The 18974-nt window shown below is 44.6% G+C and overlaps 1 protein-coding gene across 2 annotated transcripts in view; it reads right to left on the bottom strand.

The window, feature by feature from the left end:
- Positions 1 to 18974, bottom strand: part of ADAMTS12 (ADAM metallopeptidase with thrombospondin type 1 motif 12) — a 362259-nt gene that overhangs the window by 72649 nt on the left and 270636 nt on the right. For both annotated transcript variants that reach the window (XM_066602471.1, XM_066602472.1), the window contains exons 16-17: positions 13898 to 14036; positions 7511 to 7637 (exon numbers count right to left, since the gene is read on the bottom strand). In XM_066602471.1, coding sequence (XP_066458568.1) covers positions 7511 to 7637; positions 13898 to 14036 — 266 coding nt within the window. The remainder of the gene's footprint in view (positions 1 to 7510; positions 7638 to 13897; positions 14037 to 18974) is intronic.

Raw genomic sequence — 18974 nt, 5'->3', positions numbered from 1 at the left:
ATAGTGACCCCCCCCCCCAGAGAGGCCCCAGCGGTAGTAGTGATCCCCTCCAGAGCGGTCCCAGTGGTGATAGTGACCTCCCACAACAGCTTCAGTGGTAATAGTGACACGACCCCCCCCCCCCCCCCCACAGCTGCTTTGGCGGTAATAGTGACCCCCCCACAGCGGCTATGGTGGTAAGAGTGACCCCCACAGCGGCTTAAGTGGTTATAGTGACCCCCACAGCTGCTTCAGTGGTTATAGTAACCCCCTGCAGTGACCCCAGCAGTGATAGTGAACGGCCCCAACGGTAATAGTGACACCCCACAGCAGTCCCCAGTAGTAATTATGACATCCCACAGCAGCCCCCAGTAGTAATAGTGACATCCCACAGCGGCCCCAAGTAGTAATAGTGACATCCCACAGCAGCCACCAGTAGTAATAGTGACACCCCACAGCAACCCCCAGTAGTAATAGTGACATCTCACAGTGGTCCCAGTAGTGATAGTGCCCCCCTGAGACCCATATACTTATCCCCTCTGCTGCTCGGCGCTGTTGCTGACGGTATTCACTAATGTGGTGAGCAGTCGATGGCGGCGTGTGCTATAGGTTCGCCACCACTGGTATAGGACATATCTTGTAATGGAAATTCCAGAGAAGCTCCTGTTCCATAGTACATTCAGAGCAGCTTAACGACTGCCGATAAACAGATCAGCACTTGTTTGTCTAGCCGATTCAGACAGTATGGGAGACTAACAATGGTTCACACGATCGTTCATCCCACATACTGTTTCACTGCTGTTGGCAACACATCCCCTATACACATGGGAAAATATGCCGCTGATGAGAAGGATTTTTTTCATGCTGCATGAAAGATGTGTAGACTTGTCAAATGAGTGTTTGATCATTTATTAGGTGATCCACCACACCTTCACATGATCGATAATTGCACAAACTAACATTCTTAAGGCCCGTTTAGACACAAAAATTATCACTCAAAATTTGCTCAAAAGCCGTCTTTTGCGTGATAATCGTTCAGTCTAAATGTGCTGCCATCGTGCACTGTTTGTTCATCAGTCATTTCTAGCAAGCTAGAAATGAGCGATGCGCCTGATCAGTGCCGCATGCTGATTTTCTTAATGGGCGGCACTGATAGCATTCTTTCAGCTGGTATCCCACTGGCACTTCCCAGAGGGATACCAGCTAAAAAAGCTCCGAGAACAAAGGAGCTGTCAGGGTGCCTGCTGTTTCTCGGAGCTAGCAGCTCAGCAGGACACCGCGAAAACAAAGTAGCTGTTTGCATATACAAAACAGCTGCATTGTTCTCCAAGCTATCGTGGTAGTGTCCCGCTCCGTCCCCCCCCCCCCCTTAACTTTTAAGTAGCTAATTATCTACTTAGAGTTATGCAAAGATGATAGCTCAAACCTGTCACTCAAACCGTCGTTTGAGCGAACTCTGAGTGATCATCACTCCGTGTAAATGGGCCTTTACAAATGTTCTTGCCCAATCTTTGGGCCATGTCAACAGCCACACTATACAAACAGGCTCTATATACAATCTTAAGGAAGTGATAGATTATAGCCCCTCCCCAGATACCAGGAAGTGACAGTTATCTGGGGAAGGGCTGTACTCCATCCCTTCCTGTAGACTATATTAGTCTTTTGACACTTTTCTGTCCATTAAGTCCCATTTACTGCAGCTGCTGTTGTGGGTGCTGGTGCACAACACAGGGCAGACAACGGAGTTACAAAAATAGATACTTTCAGTACAACTAATAAACTGCAAAGAATATGGTTATGCAATTCATAAAACAGCATGAGCACAAATAAACTGTTACGGGTCTGAACTTAATCCCAACTACGTCTAAGTATACATGGTTATGGTAGGAGCAGTAGAGAACAACAATACTGTACACTTCATATGAACAGGTACTGGGTTAGGTTCATACAGCGATGATAAAGCGACTCACACTTCAATACAGGATATCCTCATAGTCTACGTGCAACTTAATGTAAAGAGTCACGAATAAAGTCACACTATCTGTATTCTACAGACTTCTGGGAAAACATGCAAGGGCTCTAACAATGTTATCCCAATGTTCCTAGGCTCGGTATAATAAGACATCCCAATAACAGTTCATACCAGATCTTAAAGCTTAACTTGTCTCACTACACTCTTGGCAGGCCTGCTAATCCCTGAAAATCCCTATGAGTGCACACTCCATTTTGCTTTTATTGAGGCCAGCCTCACTTACGATCCCAAAGCTGAAGAAATTCTCCATGTCTTCCTGTCTATCTCAGCCTGGTGGACCCCATAGTGCAGTTCAAACTCTCACTTGCAGCTCATTGCTCCATAGCATTGGTACTTTCCGTTTAGAGTCCTTGGACAGGTGCAGGCAGCGTTCAGTAGTCCACATAGAGTCTCAGTGTCCCTTCAGCAGCTCCAGGTGCTTTTGCTCTTTGATCACAGGCTGCCCCTTTTTGCACTTTCCTCCAGAGCAGCCCTTGTGCTGCTCTAACAAGACCCCTCTCTCTCTCTCTCTCTCTCTCTCTCTCTGCAGCACTGCCACTCAGTCTTTACGCTGCTGCACTCCGTGCTGGTCCTGCTCACCCTCTTTTTAATGCGCATAGTAAGTTTCACAACTTTTCTGGGGGGTGACTGCCATAAAGCGTACACACCCTGCTGGGCAGTCTATATACACAATACAGGAAGGAAGTTTCTGTCTCTAATATGTCCACCCCCAGGAAAGCTTAAAAAATAATGTTAATGTCCCTTTAAATGCAATATGTGTCCTACATTTATACGTATAAATGAAGTTTGCTAATGTCAGCCCACATGGTTAAATTTTTTTTCTTACCCGATGCTTCACGCTTTTTTGCTTTTCATTAACTGCCACGTTTTAGTCAGAAAGTGAATAAACTACTCACGATTTAATGTAAAAGTCATCATCAAAGCTCGTAGCCTGAATATTAATGAATTGCTGCCAAATGTATCAGCAAATTATTTGTTTTCTCTCTACAATTTTTTTTTCTTTGAGGCATCAAACACATCTCACATGAACGTCTGGCGAGGGAGTCTTAATTAGACTGCTTAATTAGAAATAGTCTGAAAATTCATATCCGGGCAAACTTCTCTCCACAGTTCAGTAAACCTAAAACTCTGATTAATTTTATGGATTAGAAAATATTTTGACACTTTTGCTTCATCGGTTCTATCACAGACCGGGAATATTAAATGCAGACATACAATTGTAGCAAATGTCAACCTGACATTTAGCGTGCTATGATAATGAAAAAGTGTGGAGCCGGACAGAGGAGTAGCCCCGGACGTCAGAGGGGTGGCGGATGCCAGGGAAGATCCTTCAGTGTCACCAGAGTGTCCAGGGCAGTGGTGACAACAAGCCCTCATGGCTGAGATCAGGCCGCAACGGTTCCGGTTGTGGCCTGGCAGTGAATTGTGCCCGTGACTTAACGGGAACCCACCGGTGGTAGTTGTATATGTAATATACTCGCAGAATGCCATATTGTTGCTTGTGAACTGTTTCATACTAACAAAACCAAGCGCTGAACAGAACGGAATTCTGGTTTACGAAGTATATGAAAAACTGTAAAAAAGAGGGGAGTGGAGCAAAGCCAATGATGCCAAAAGCCCGAGTCCCAGATGAATATCCAGGGCTCAGAAGCCTCAAAAAAGGTTTGCGAAAAAATATACTTGTATATGTATGCAAGTGAATGATGGAGGTACAGCCAACCAGATGGACCCACCAACGGTGGGCAGACTAAATGTGTGAAAGGCTAAAAAAACTGGTATCTTGGCGCTGCTCTCCAATGATGATCACAAGACAGTGGGATGAAATATCTAACTTTATATTTACGACTTTTTATCTATATTTTATCCATCTTTTATTACATGAATTAAAAAACAGCAGATACTAATTTATGGGTGAACCCCTTCATCAGAGCAGCACCAAGATACCAGTTTTTTTAGCCTTTCACACAACGTTTAATAAAAACACTGAGCCTTCCATGGTCCTCCTCAATTCAGAAGCACAGTGCCAGCAGGGCTGTAATTTTCAGACTCCAGCTACTCCATGGAATATCCCCTACTTCTGACTATGCAGTGTAGCTGCACTGCTCTGAGGATGGCTTAACACTTGTGAGGGAATCGCACGAGCGTTGAGAAATCTCAAAATTATGAAGCTAATGGCTTCCAATGGCTCCATGCACATTTGTGATGTTTTAACGCTTGTGATGCAGCATTAAAACAAAATCGTGGCATGTCCATTATTTTTGTGACTTCGTCCATTGTCTCCGAAGGGGCCGGCGGCAGCAGCGCCAGCCCCATTGAAATCAATGGGCGAGGATCACAATCCTCTGCCACTGCTGTGTGACAGCAGTGGTAGGGGACTCTCTGCGACGAGGATTTTCGGGGGGTGCTTAAAATATAGGAACACCCCGAAAATAATCAATATCTGTTGGAAAAAAAAAAGAATACATCACCTGGGAAGCGCTGTCATCTCTAGCGTGTCTTCCTGCAGGTCCCGGCACTCTTCTTTTGCTGCTCTTCTGGCCGGGTATTGAAAATCAGCGCCTCTTGAAGCACTGCCTCTGATTGGCTGAGCGGTGTGACCAATCAGAGGCAGCGCTCAGCATTGAATGACTGCATTCTGTGGTTATTCCCGCTTTATTTATTCCATAGGAAATTAGTTAACGCAGTAATAAAGCTGAATGAAGTAATTTTAACAAATACATGGTTCATATAAATGTGATGTTGCGATAAAGGCAGATTGGTAGGGCACGTCATGTATTGGTAGGAGAGGAAAGTGGAGGGTTAGTACGGGCCCTAGGTGAGGTGTGTAGTGCAGAGAGCACATGTGGACAGCTGTCTAGTTTGCAGGCTGCTGAGAGACTCGTTGTGCTGCCCCCTGCTGTCTGAACAAACACTGTGCTCAGTGAAAACTCCTAGAGATGTAAGACTGCAGAAAGATGTGCTGTAAAATCACAGAGATTAAAGTAAAGTCAGTGCTGTGGAACCACGATGGAGAGCTACACATCAGAATTGAGAACGATCCATCAGAATGACACATCAGAGTATTACATAATTCCCCAGTTTGCCAGATTGGAAGTGCTGCCAAACTCTGGGAGACCAGTCACTACCAATACAGTACCAGGGACTCTTGAGGCCGTAAGTGAGGACGGGCCTCAGTAAAAGCAATATTTAGTGTCCAACAGTGACTAGGCCTGCTATGCAGGAACAGTAATAGAGACACCCCATTTGATACAGCTGGACATTAGCATATCCGTTGACTTGGGCACATAGTAAGGGTGCAGTTATGTAATTCGAGACAAATTAGAACTTTGGAACAACTTGCGTGTTCAACACTTATCTGTTCGCATGTCGCCAACGAAACCCATGAACAATTCCTTCGTTACATACAAACTGTGCAGTAATCTGCCATCCCTGAATCAGAACTTTCAACATGAATTACCATGAATGTAGGTGGCCTACCACTCTGCCTCCATTCACTTGAACGACTATCGCTTCTGTGTAAGTTTAGCTGCAGTCCTGTGTAAAGCCACAGATCATTGGCATAACTATAGAAACTGGCGGGACACGTGCCTTGCATGCTAGGAGTGAAGAGTCGCCAAGGGAACAATTGGAACTTCTATGTCATTGGAGCCAGTGTATTTGCGCTACTTCGTGTCTGATGATTGGTCAGTCCTGTGTGACTCTTGCTGCTCTTCGTGGGCACCTACAAAAAAGTTTACTTAACATTGTGGGGGAGGGGCGTGGCATCAAATCTACTCCCTAGGTTAAAGCAAGCCTAGCTGCATCTTTGCGACACAACTAGTGATAAAGCCATCTGGGCTACATCTACATACACAACTTCATTCAATGAAATCCTCTACTGATTTTGTACAAAACTGAAACGATGATTTGTAATTTATAAAATGTAAAGTATCAATTAGGAAATCAACGTAATGTGGTGCTCGACCCGCTTGGCTCGCCACCAGCTGCTCATATTGTTCCGCTTGTACTAAATGCAAAGTAATGGAAAGTTATTCATGCTATTGACTCCTGAAGAGGTGAAACCGGAGTAGAGCCGTCTAGCAGCAAAGCACAAATGTCTTATTGAAATTCAGCACTCGTGAGATTAATCCTGTAACGGCAAACTCCAATGGGACTCTAATGTGACATTTCATCATTTGCTGTGCTTAGATGTTAATCTATTGACTCCTTGGTGGAGCAGAAGACTCGGGCTGGTTTATATTGAGTAGACTCCAGCCAACACTGAAGCAACATATTTTTGTGTAGGGCCATTTAGCTTTATATTTAAAGGGGTTTTCCACTAAAGCACGTTAGTCACAGATTTGTGGGGGTCCAAGCAGTTGGTCCCAAGAAAGTGGGTCCAGTGCATCCAGTAATGAAAGAAGTGACGATTACATATGCACATTGCCGCTCTATTCATTTCAGTGGGACTACTGGAGATAGCCAAGTTCAACTCTTCAAATATCTCCAGCGTGCACATGTTGACAGACAGATAGGGATCTACATTGCCACTCACTGGTTTGACTTAGGACTATCTGAGAAGGCAACACTTGGAGAACCCCAGTTTTCAACCTTGACCCCTCCAAGTGGGATTTGGTCTTCTTTGCGCGGTTCCCAAGCTGTTACTCGCCCAAATACTCCCAATAATCCGCCTGCTGATGCTGCACTGTGCCGAGATGTGGTACCTGATGGTGAGAACAGGTGTGTATCCTGAGAGTTAGCAAAGGTCAAGGCTGGCAGCACAGAAGCAATAATGAGGTCCAGGCAGAAGGTCAGGGAAGGCAGCAGACACTAATGAAGTCCAGTATACAGAGCAAAGGCCAGGGAACACAGAAGTCAAACAGGTCAGAGTCATGACCGGAATAGCATACAGCGGCTTTGTCTTAATGGTATGAACCTATTACTTAGGCATCCTCTACATGGTGAGAATACCTAATGTAGCCGGATATGGATGGGGATCGGTGGGGAACATGTTAGGGGTCCGCGCACTGGCTGTTTATGAGTATACCCCAGAGACCCAATGATGGAACAGGTATGGGGTGCAGCGCATGGAGGATAACAGCGCCCGGCCATGGCCATAGTAGCAGGTGAGTGAGGAAAACGGCATGCCATAAGACATGTGCGACTACTGCTCTGTTAACTCTTGGGCGCACTGGACCCCATTCTCTAAAGCAGTGCAGGTACCATAGGTCAGACTCCCACATATAAGCAATTGATTCTCTATCTTTGTATTATATAGCACCTCACTACTCCCTCTCTGAAACCATGTAGCTTAGGTATACCATTTGACTCACTACCTCTGATACCTGTACTATACTGAGCCAGGCACCTGTGTCCATCACACCACCAGCACTTATTTTCACAGCAGTAAACAATGAAAGTTCCTAATGAATTATAGCAAGCAGAGGTCTTGTAAATGGAAGAACAGAAAGTATATTGGAAGGTCTTCAGTATACATGTTTTGGCTCAATATGTACTTACCTTGCTGGGCAGTCCTGTAGGTTGCACATCTTCTGCCTTGGCATTGGCTGCTCATTTGTATCACAGAAGGTATTTTTCACCACACCTTTTCCTTTGCTAACACATCTGGCAACCTGGTACCGCATACCTGCGAGGTAGATACAACAATACCATTACAGCATCTAGAAGAAGTTGTTGTTTTGCTACAAAACTCGGCATGCAGTTCCATCTCAGTCAGATATACAAATAAGTAGATTTGTGGTGATTAGATGAACAGTCTTGCCACCATAAAAGTGGTTCTCCCCTTGGCCTACAAGAGGCTTTCGGAGGTTCCTTGTGTGTAGTGACCTTTTCTTCCGCTTGTGTAGAGTTTGTTGGCCACTAGACGCCTCTACGACACAGAGAAGAGATTTCACCCCGTTACCAGAGTCTGAGAGGGGCGCATTATTGGGATGTGAGAAGCTGGATGGTCGTATCGATGACTTGTTCCCCATCAGCCGTTCTGACCAGACTGTTAGGAGGTGTTGGGACCAGTGGATGTGTGAGGGCACACAAGGTGACCGGGCTCAGGATGCCCCGACAGACCACCGGTAGAGACGATCGTCTGGCCAAGCTGTTAGGAGGTGTTGGGACCAGTGGATGTGTGAGGGCACACTAGGTGACCGGGCTCAGGATGCCCCCTACAGACCCCCAGTAGAGAGGATTATCTGGCCAAGCTGTTAGGAGGTGTTGGGACCAGTGGATGTGTGCGGGCACACACACAAGGCAATCAGGCTCAAGACTGCTGTTCTCACTGCCCAGTTATTTGATGTGTTTTATTTCAAGCACACCCGATGCAACTAATAAGCTCTTGATTAGTTGTATCAGGTGTGCTTGAGACAACATCTGATTTGTAAAAGAGTGCTTTTATGGGAGATTCTATTCAGGAGGTTGAATAATCCTGAGTAGTCAGTAAAAGAGGCATTTCGTGGTGCATTTGGAGAAACCGCTTGTTATATTAGTTATGTTGAGCTATTTAAATTCTTCTTGATTGTTTTTTAGCCAACAGCTGAAAGTTTGCAAATTTTACAAATAAACCTAATTTGTAATGCAGGTTGAATAATTTTAATTGCAACTATACAGGTTAGGGGTTGTTGCACAGTAGAAATGGGTGCATGGCCATGATGGTTGCAGCACTATTACCCCTCTTGGGCACACTGTGTCACCCCTGTACTCACTTGCCAGGCAGCACCATTCTCTTGTTAGTGATACAATCACCTGACTACAATTCGACTCTCCTATATAGTGGTTGCACTTTTGCACTCTCACATAGTCTATGTTTCCAATCAACATGGTACTTGGGGTTGTAATACCCTGGTACAACATTTGTTTAGGGCACAGTACTTTTCTTGAGAACTACCGCACCACTTTGCGGAAAACAGAACACACTTCTCTTCATATGTATCACATCTTCTCTCCACAAGGTATATTGATTGTGCTACACACATATTAATTAGTGGCGTATGTGTCTAATGCAACCAATAAGCATTACTCAAATGTATAGGTCAAATCTAATTCAACGGCATGGATGTACCAGGAAGGGACCTTTATCTTCATGCCGTTCATATCACGGCTTGATATCAACTTATGATCTACATTATTTCCTTACTGCCCCAAGAAATGCAGAATAAGTCTGTGAAATGAAGTTCTCCAAGGCTTCGAGCACCGTGAATCTGAGCTCTACCATAGGAGGTACTCACATGGTAACGTGTTTAATGTAAGTAGCCATATTACTCAAAGACGTTCTGGCCACAGTGCTCACCTGAATGCCACAGCCCCTTCAAACACCTAATCAGTGAGGGTGCCAGGATTTGGACCCCATTCATCTGTTATTGATGAACTATGCTAAGAATGTGTAATCCTTATTTAAGTCCCACAAAGCCCCTTTAGTAAGTTTCCGTCCTGGGTAGGAAGTTGTTCCTGCAAATGGACATAATCTTATGCCCTATAGATGGCACAGGCTCAGAAGCTGAGCCTGCGCTATCTGCAGCGGAAGGCGTCTGCGACTAACAGCTGACCTCCCACTGCAACAGCAGGGATTAGTAAGAACACCGATCCCCATTGTTAACCTCTTATATGCTGCGATTAATGTTGATCACGGCATGTAAAGGGTTCACAGAGGTAGGGCGCTCCCTCTGTGACGTTATTGGCCCACTGCGATGTAATCGTGGAGGGCAGATGGGTTGCCATGGTAACCACAGAATAGCAATATATTATCAGAGTGATCATAGGATTGCGGGTTCAAGTCTCCTACAGGGGCATAAAAAATATAAAAATCTTAAATGATAATAAAAAAACCACACTTCCCTTCTTTGTTTATAAAAAAAGATAAATAAAAACCCCACATGTTTTGTATTTTCACATCTGCAGCAACCTCCTGCATGGCAAAAACGGTTAAAAAAAAAACCAAAACACCTACAAATTCTTATTTTGTTAATTTTGCCGTCCAAAAAACACAATCAAAGATCAAAAAAGCCATAAGTAACCCAAAATGTAACAAATAAAAACTACAGCTCATCAGGCAAAATGCAAGCCCTCACAGAGCTCCTTTGATGGAAAAATAAAAAAAGCTATGGGACTTTAAATGATGTAATGCAAAAAAGAAAAAAAAAATTCTCCAAGGTTTTTTTATTATGCAAAACACTGTAAATAAAAATAAAACAAAAAACAAACAATGGCACAGTTGAGGGTTTCTTCCCTGCCCTCCAAAAAAATTGAATAAACATTATACAATACATTTTATGTACCCCAAAAACAGTACCAATAAAAACTACAGCTTGCCATGCAAAAAACAAGCCCTCATACCGTCACGTTGATGGAAAAACAAAAAGGTTATGTCTTTTGAAAAGTGGAGATTAAAATCCCCCCAAAATAGTCATGTCCTTGGGTGCAAAAGAGGTTGTGTCATTAAGGGGTTAAATAGCTTCGGCCACTGTAAACACAAAATCAATCGCATTTGCTGCACCGTATTCTCCAGCACTTTTTAATTAGCCGTTATGCGACATAGTGCTGGTGCACTGCGGATGGGATTTACTTTCCTGATGTGTTAACTTCATTCTTTCCCATTAGCTCTGATTTCAATCTTTTCTGTAATACTTAAAAAAAAAGCGTGAAGCGCACAAACATTGCATGCATCGGGGAAATTACGGATGCAGAGTGCAGACTGTGTAAACAAAACTGCCCGCAGCAAGAACATTACGCTGGGAACGCGGAGGAATATAATGGAATCATAGAAGTGGCCTTGGACTCGTGTATGAATGCAAAGACAATAAAAAATGGGAGAACAGAATGATGTAAAACTCAACACAAAAACATGGATAATAATGGAGTTTAGACAATTCGACATGGTGACCCGTGTGACACGCTCGGCTCTGCTGCATCTGTATATTCCAAGAAATACCCACCGAGGAGATTGCTGCAGATGGCCATAGATTAGGGCTCGCTGCCTCTTCTAGATGGGTAATGTACCCTTATCTCTCCCCTCTCCATAGGCACTCAGATATAAGGGTAGAGGATTCTGCTTGAGAGTCCTGATGCCATCTAAGGAATAGGAGGGGTATGGGGGATTGAACTTTGGCTCTGATCAGTGGGGTTTATGGGGCTATCAGTTTGTCTCACCAGGTTGCTGTTTAGTCATGAAAACTGTAGCGTAGTCTATGGTGCAACTTTTTCCATACAGCAGAACTAAAAGATACCTGACCGAAGGTAGCCCTCCATTTCCTTTCTACATTGTTTTCAATGAAGAACAGATGCAAATGAAAAGCCTTCTGTTTGCATCGGTTATTGGTTATGTTTAACGAATTTCGGGCAGTGAACAAACAGACCACACGTGCACACTAAACGATAAACACAGCAGACATCATGGAAACACTGTCCCTATAAACCCCTTACCCAGGTAAGTGACCTGCCTATACACAGATAACCCGCCCTAACAAGGGCGAACCTGACAACGAACTTAGGCCACTCGCAGGCCCAGAAGAAAATGAGACAATATTATGCAATCTGAAAAAGGATCCATTAAAATAGACACCAAACTGATGTAAATGGAAGCCATAAATAGTGCCCCAGTACCAAACCCCATGCATAAATATAGCACCAAAACCAAGCTCATAACCTAAATACAACACCACTTTTCACTGAGGGGCTGCACAGTAAGATATCAATATTTGCAGATGACACAAAATTATACAAGATAATCAATGCAACTGAGGACAATGTATAAATGCAAGGTTTTTCACATGGAAAGGAGAAACGGATGTCACCAATATACACTAAATGGGGTACTGCTAGGGAAAAGTGATATGGAAAAAGACCTGGGGGTACTTGTGGATTGTAGATTAAACTGGAGAAACCAATGCCAGTCAGCTGCTGCAAAAGCTAATAGAGTCTTGGGGTGCATTAAAAGGTATAGGGGCGAAGGACGAGAACATTATCCTCCCACTATATAAGGCACTTGTCAGACCTCACATGGAATACTGTGTACAGTTCTGGACACCGCTGCTCAGGAAAGATGTTGCAGTGCCTGAGGGGGTTCAAAGAAGAGCGACTAAACTAATACATGGTATGAAGTGACTAGAATACCCAGAGAGGCATCAAAATTGGGATTATTTACTCTGGATAAAAGACGGCTAAGGGGCGATCAAATAACTATGTATAAATACATGAGGGGACAATACAAGGATCTCTCCCATGATCTGTTTATACTCAGGACTGCGACGGTAACAAGAGGGCATTCGCTATATCTAGAAGAAAGCAAGTTTCATCGCCAACACAGAAAGGGGTTCTTTACTGTAAGAGCAGTGAGACTGTGGAACTCTCTGCCTGAGGATGTGGTGATAGCAAAATCCATAGAGGAGTTTAAAAGGGGACTAGATGTCTTTCTAGAGCGAAAGGATATTACAGGATATAAATCTTAGGTTAATTGTTAATCCGGGTATACAGCAGGTAGGAACTATTAGGGGTTGATCCAGGGAATAGTCTGATTGCCATTAGGGAGTCAGGAAGGAATTTTCCCCCAAATGGGCTAATTGCCTCCTGCCTCGAGGTTTTTTGCCTTCCTCTGGATCAACAACACAGGAGGATAACAGGCTGAACTAGATGGACAATGTCTTCATTCGGCCTTATATACTATGTTACTATGTTACTTATGCTCATCTACTGGCTTGTGTTATTCTCATCATTTCTGTAATACACTTGCATTCAAAATTTTGTTGCTTTACCACTGTAAATCATGTTTGAAGTAGCTATCACTAGGGGTCTCCCTTGCAGCTTCTCTGCAATCCACTCTCTGTCATTAGATATAGAGCTTCTGTAGTAACATGGACACTGGGACGCTTCCATAGCAACAAGGGGAGGGGATATTTTCACAGGCAGCTCCCCTGCAATTAAAGACTGCAGGCTGACAGATCTGCAGACAATGTGATAAGCATCCCCACATGTCTCTGCCACTTATGCTATTACAGAGTGTGGGTGTGTGTCTGTGTGCACACATAACGCACACAGTAGAGTGGATTTACTTACAATTTAGCCAGAAGGTCTCTAAATGCCTGAATCATTCTGGGAAAGCAGAGGGGCGGGGCATTCAGATACTGCTTCCCTGTTAATCAGAGACAGTGCAATACAGCATGTGTAATAGGGACAAGGAGAACAGGACAGTGAACTACTGGCAGAATGCTAGGCTTGCAGGACATCCGTTCCCTGATAGTTGATTGCAAACAGCAGAAAAATAGGGGAAACCACGTGAATATCAGAACTTACAGACATAAAACAGTGCAAACAGCAACAAATAAGAGCGGGTAAGGAGAACCTGGTGTATTTTAGAAAACTTGATGAAAACTCAGGTACGCTTTAACAACTCGGGCTAAGGGTAAATTGTTATAATTGTTTTTGGATATTGTGAAGCTAAATTCTGGCAAAAGATAATTTATCCTAGGATATATCTGTGTAGTTCTTATAAGCCGTCTTTTGCTAAACCTATTAGTTTGTTGTGGTTCATTTCAAAACATATACTGTTATATACTATATAGTGTCCACCCCCTGTCAACTGTCCATCACCACCCCCTGTCAGCTGTCCGTGTCCACCCCCTGTCAGCTGTCTGTGTCCACCCCGTCAGCTGTCCGTGTCCACCCCCTGTCAGCTGTCCGTGTCCACCCCCTGTCAGCTGTCCGTGACCACCCCCTCTCAGCTGTCCGTGATCACCCCCTATCCTCTCTCTGAGGATGAGGGGGGGGGGTGGCCGGTTCCAGCTCATGCTCTATCACAGAGATATTACAGGGTTACATGCAGGTAACATTATGTTGTATACAGGATGCTCCATGCTTTCTCCTTGTGCCGTAGGTGTTATTGTATGCTCAGTGAAACAGACTCACCTGCTCCACATGTCGCACTGCAATCTGACCAGCTCCCGTACTTCCAAGTATAAGCAAACTCCACTTCATTGTCTGAGCTGATGTCTTTTTGTATGATGTATTCGTATGTCACCCCTGGGTTGTTTTCCTGAAATAGAAGCTAAACCAACAAACTTCATCAAGGTTTCATCCAGTATATAAAAGGGTGCAACTATCTGGGTTAGAAAAAAGTGACATCTCAAATCTTGGCACAAAAGCATTCTCCTTTGGCCACATCTATAATTATCCAAAACACTAAATGCCCTGCAGAGACATAAAGCTATATGATAACATTGTGTTACCTGCATCCATCACTAGGGGGAGCTCAGATTATTGTATTGGACTCGCTAATAACACAGTATACAATAATTGCCTCAGCTCCCCCTAGTGGTGGCTGCAGGCAGACATAATTTTATATCATGATTTTCATAGTGACAATATGTCAGGTGACTGTGGGTAGAGAGGTGACACTCCAATCATAGTGATTTCCCCACTGTTCGATTACATCATAAAATGGATCCATTTGGCCGAGGGATTCACCTTTACTGTTTCCATAATATAGCAGCAAACCAGAACCCGACACAGATGTGAAAGCAGGCTTAGGCTGGGTTCCTACTGGGCGTAAGTGCCGCATGGAAATTCCGCCCGTCGCTTTTTATCCTGGGATAAAGCAGCAAAGTGGACGAGATTTGCAAAAGCCTCGTCCACATGCTGCGGCCGATCTGTTGCGTCCAAGCCGCGCTGCAATTGATATGCTGTACGGAATCCAAAGATGCGGCATGTCAATTCTTTCCCCATTTCTGCGGCGGCCGCTCTCCCCTCTATGGGGAGAGATGGCAACAGCGTAATGCAGGCAGCAAAGCTGCTCCACAATCCGCGGCGAAAGGCTGCGGGTTTTGAAGTTGCATTTTTGGCGCGGAAATCTTGCAGTATTTCTGTGCGGTCATTTCACGAGATTTCCGTGGGATTTCGGTCCCGTGTGACCCCAGCCTTAGGTCTTTTTCACACGAACATAATTTTGACACATAGTAGGTGCGTCACAAGATCAATGGTTCCTATGGGTTCTTTTAGACGAACGATTTTCTGACTCGCCTAAAAAAAATTAAAAAAAATCGCATGTCAAAAGTTTTTTGATTTTGATATTTCACTCCGCCAAAAGATAGGACTTGTCGGAGACGCCGGAGACTCCATAGACTCCAATATGAGTCAATGGGAGCCGGCCAGCAAAGGGAGAAGGCGGTAATTAATCAGCTCTGACTGCTGCTAACAATGACAGGTGCCCCCTGCTGCTAACTTCCCTCCTCGCTGACATAAAAGGGAGGAGGAGGGAGTTTAGCAGCGGGGAGCGCTGATAAACAATGACAGGCGCCTCTACTGAGGCATTTCATGTCATTGTATATTGTTCTGGCGGCCCAGGGATTTCAGGGCAAGACGCCGCAGCCAGCAGAGGAAAATCGACTTCGTTGCGGCTATTCTTTTTTCACGCAATTTAGTGCTCCAATAGCCACAATTTTTTTAGTGCGGATATCGGAGCGCTAACCCCTTAGTGACCAAGCCTGTTTGCACCTTAATGACCAGGCCAAATTTTGGAAATCTGACATGTGTCACTTTAACAGAATAACTCTGTAAAGGCTTTGCATATCCAAGTGATTCTGACATTGTTTTTTCACCACATTTTGTACTTCATTTAGGTGGTGAAAACAGTCTGATAGGATTTGTGTATATTTATTTAAAGTGCCAATATTTGGAAAATTTTGAAAAAATTGACATTTTTTTACATTTTCAATTGTAATATCTCAAATATGTGCAAACATACTGTACACATTTTTTCTAAGATATATATTTCCATCCGTTTACTTTATTCTGAATGCACATTTGAAAAAATTTTGTGTTTTTTTTTAACCATTTAGGAGACATACAAATTTAACATTACTTTTCAGCATTTTGAGGAACACTTTGTTTTCCTGCACCAAGCCAAGATTGCAAAGGCTCATAGGTGTCAGAATGATAGATACCCCCCCAAATGACCCCATTTTGAAAACTAGACTCCTTAACAAATTTATCTAGGGTGGACTGTGTATTTTGATCCCACAGTTTTTGAATGAATTCAAGCAAAGCAAAAGGAAAAAATTATTATTTTCGTTTTTTTGGCAATTCTGTCATTTTAAAAACAGTTTTTTTTGTACAGCACACATATAAAGGAAGACTTGCACCCCAAAATGGATACCCCTGTTTGTCCTGTTTTCAGAAATATACCGATTGTGGCCCTAATCTTATGTCTGGAAGTACAACGGGGCCCAAAATGAAAGGAGTAGTCGGCTTTCAGAACATAGATTTTGCTTGAAGACCTTTTAGGCCCCATAGCACTCTTGTAGAGTTCTTGAGCGTCCAAAACCACAGAGAACCCCCACAAATGACCCCATTTTGAAAACTAGACCCCTTAACGCGTTCATCTAGGGGTGTACTGTGTATTTTAACCATACAATTTTTGAATAGATCTAAGCAAAGCAGTAGGAAAAAATTACGATTTTCATTTTTTGGGCAATTGTGTCAATTTAAAAACTGGTTTTTTTTTGTACAGCACACACATGAATGAAGACTTTCACCCCAAAATGGATACCCCCGTTTGTTCCGTGTTCAGAAACATACCCATTGTGGCCCTAATCTACTTACAGAACACATGGCTAGGCCTATAATGGAAGGCGCACCCGTTAATTTTAGGGTACAACTGAATAAATTCCAGGCCCCATTGCCCACTTACAGAGCCATTGAGTGGCCAAAACAATAAGGAATCCCCTCAAATGACCCCATTTTGAAAACTAGACCCCTTAGCGAATTCCTCTAGGGGTGTACTGCGTATTTTGACCCCACAGTATTTGAATGCATCTAAACAAAGCAGAAGGAAAAAAGTACGATTTTCATTTTTTTGTCAATTTAAAAACAGTTTTTTTGTACAGTGTACATAGGAATGAAGACTTTCACAACAAAATGGATACCCCCGTTTGTCCCGTGTTCAGAAACATACCCATTGTGGCCCTAATCTACTTACAAGGCCCATGGCAAGACCTATAATGGAGGGAACACCCGTTGGATTGCAGGGCACAACTGAATAAATCCCAGGCCCCATTGCTGGCTTGTACGGAATAAAAATTGACTACCTAAAAATAATCCCCCCCCCCCCTCCGCGCCCTTTTCGGCGTTCCCCAAATCTTAGATAAAAGTTATAATGTAAACTGTGTGGTATTTCCGATGACAGGGGTAATTACGGAGGCTGGTTGGGATGGGCACATGGGGCAAGAAAACCGGTATCCCCCCTCCTCTCATGCTTTTTGGGGGTCATTTCTTGACCCCCGTGGCGGGTATGGGGTGTAAAAAGTGGCACTCTGTGAGTCTTCGTTAGCTTGCTGAGGTACGGCGGTCTCACACAGAAGGCGCTCAACAAGCTGCTCCTGGAACTGCAGGAAGGCGAGCGTTCCCGGGTCTCCTTGTAAATTACGTACTACAGGTAGCGGTCTGAATAACGCCGGGCTCACGCAGCCATAGGTGGAATCCGCTTGCAGAGGCCCGCAGCGGATCCCAGCTGTGAGCCCGGCCATGGCGCTGCATATGGACGCATAATGTACGGCGCATAACTGCCTACTCACACAGGCGGTCATGCGCAGTCCACCTTGTTTTTGTTTTGTATTTCCCGCGCCATCGCCTGGCGATGACGTGGGTACCTGCAGCCTGTCCACAATGTAGTTGCCTATGGGCTGCGGGTGTATCCGCGATCATACAGCACAATGGGCTCTATGTTGCGGATATCCACGGTAAAATAGAACATGCTGCGTTCTCTTTTCTGCGAGTGGATTACACAATTCCGACCCGCTAATGTGAGCGGAATTGTGTAATCCAATGCGATTGATCTGCGTATTACTGCGGATCAGACTCATGCAAAATCCGTAATTCCTATCCGGTCACGTGAGACCGACCTAAGGTAGATCGCTACCTTTTTATCATGTGACCGGGGACCTCTCACTGCTCCAGGCTCTCGGCGACCGTTGGTCACTGGGAGCAAGGAGATTTTAAGCTCCCCTGCGCATGTGTCCGGCATTTTGCCGGCGGTCGCATGTGCAGAATCCGGGATAGTTCACAGAGGAGGATCGAGTCGGGGCTCAAATACGGAGGCCTCCGGTAAAAAGTTTCATCTCCTCTCACCGATCGCATCGGTGAGGGGAGATGAAATTTCAAATTTTTTAAAAACTTTTACGTGATCGCCATTATCCATTGGATAATGGCGAACACAGGACCCGGAACTGCTCACCGCGGCCCCCCGTGAAATCTCCAGGCTCTTGGCTAAGTTTTGTAGCCAGGAGCAGGGAGAATTTAAATTACCCTGGCAATCCACGGCTTTTGCGCATGCGTCCGCCATTTTGGGGGCCTTAGGTACGTACTTTTATCCTCTCTCACGGATATGATCCGTGAGTGGAGATGAAACGTAAGCTTTTTGAACTTTTTTTACTTTAAATAATCACTGTCATCCATTGGATAACAGTGATCATGCCCCCAGTGACATCTCTTTGCTCCTAGCTACACATGGCAGCCAGGAGCAGAGGGATTTTAAATTTCCCGGGGCCTGAGTCCCTCTGTGCATGCGACCTGAGGTGAGTATTTTCACCTCCCCTCATGGATCCGATCCATGAGAGGTGAAACCTGAACTTTCTTTTTACTTTTTTAAACTTTTTCGTGATCGCCGCTATCCATTGGATAGCAGCGATCATAGACCCGGGGACCGCAGTGAGCCAGGAGACAGGAGATTTTAAATTTGCTGGGGCTCCCGGCCTTCTGTGCATGCGTGTGATGTCATCCGTCTGGCGCGCATGCGCAGAAGAGCTGTCACGCGCCCTGGAGGACCAGTTCACTGCAGGACACCACGGACAATGCGGGCAAATAATCTCAGCTGCCCCCGTGGATCTGATCCATGTGGGGAAGCGGAATCTTTAACTTTTTAGCACTTTAATGCGATTGTCACTATCCATTGGATAGCGCCGATCACATTGTCGGGGGGGACTCCCTGCAG

Source organism: Eleutherodactylus coqui, chromosome 5 (assembly GCF_035609145.1).
Source record: "Eleutherodactylus coqui strain aEleCoq1 chromosome 5, aEleCoq1.hap1, whole genome shotgun sequence".
In the NCBI taxonomy this organism is placed as follows: Eukaryota; Metazoa; Chordata; class Amphibia; order Anura; family Eleutherodactylidae; genus Eleutherodactylus; species Eleutherodactylus coqui.
The sequence above is the reverse complement of the archived record's forward strand: the minus strand, read 5'-3'. Positions and strand labels throughout refer to the sequence as shown.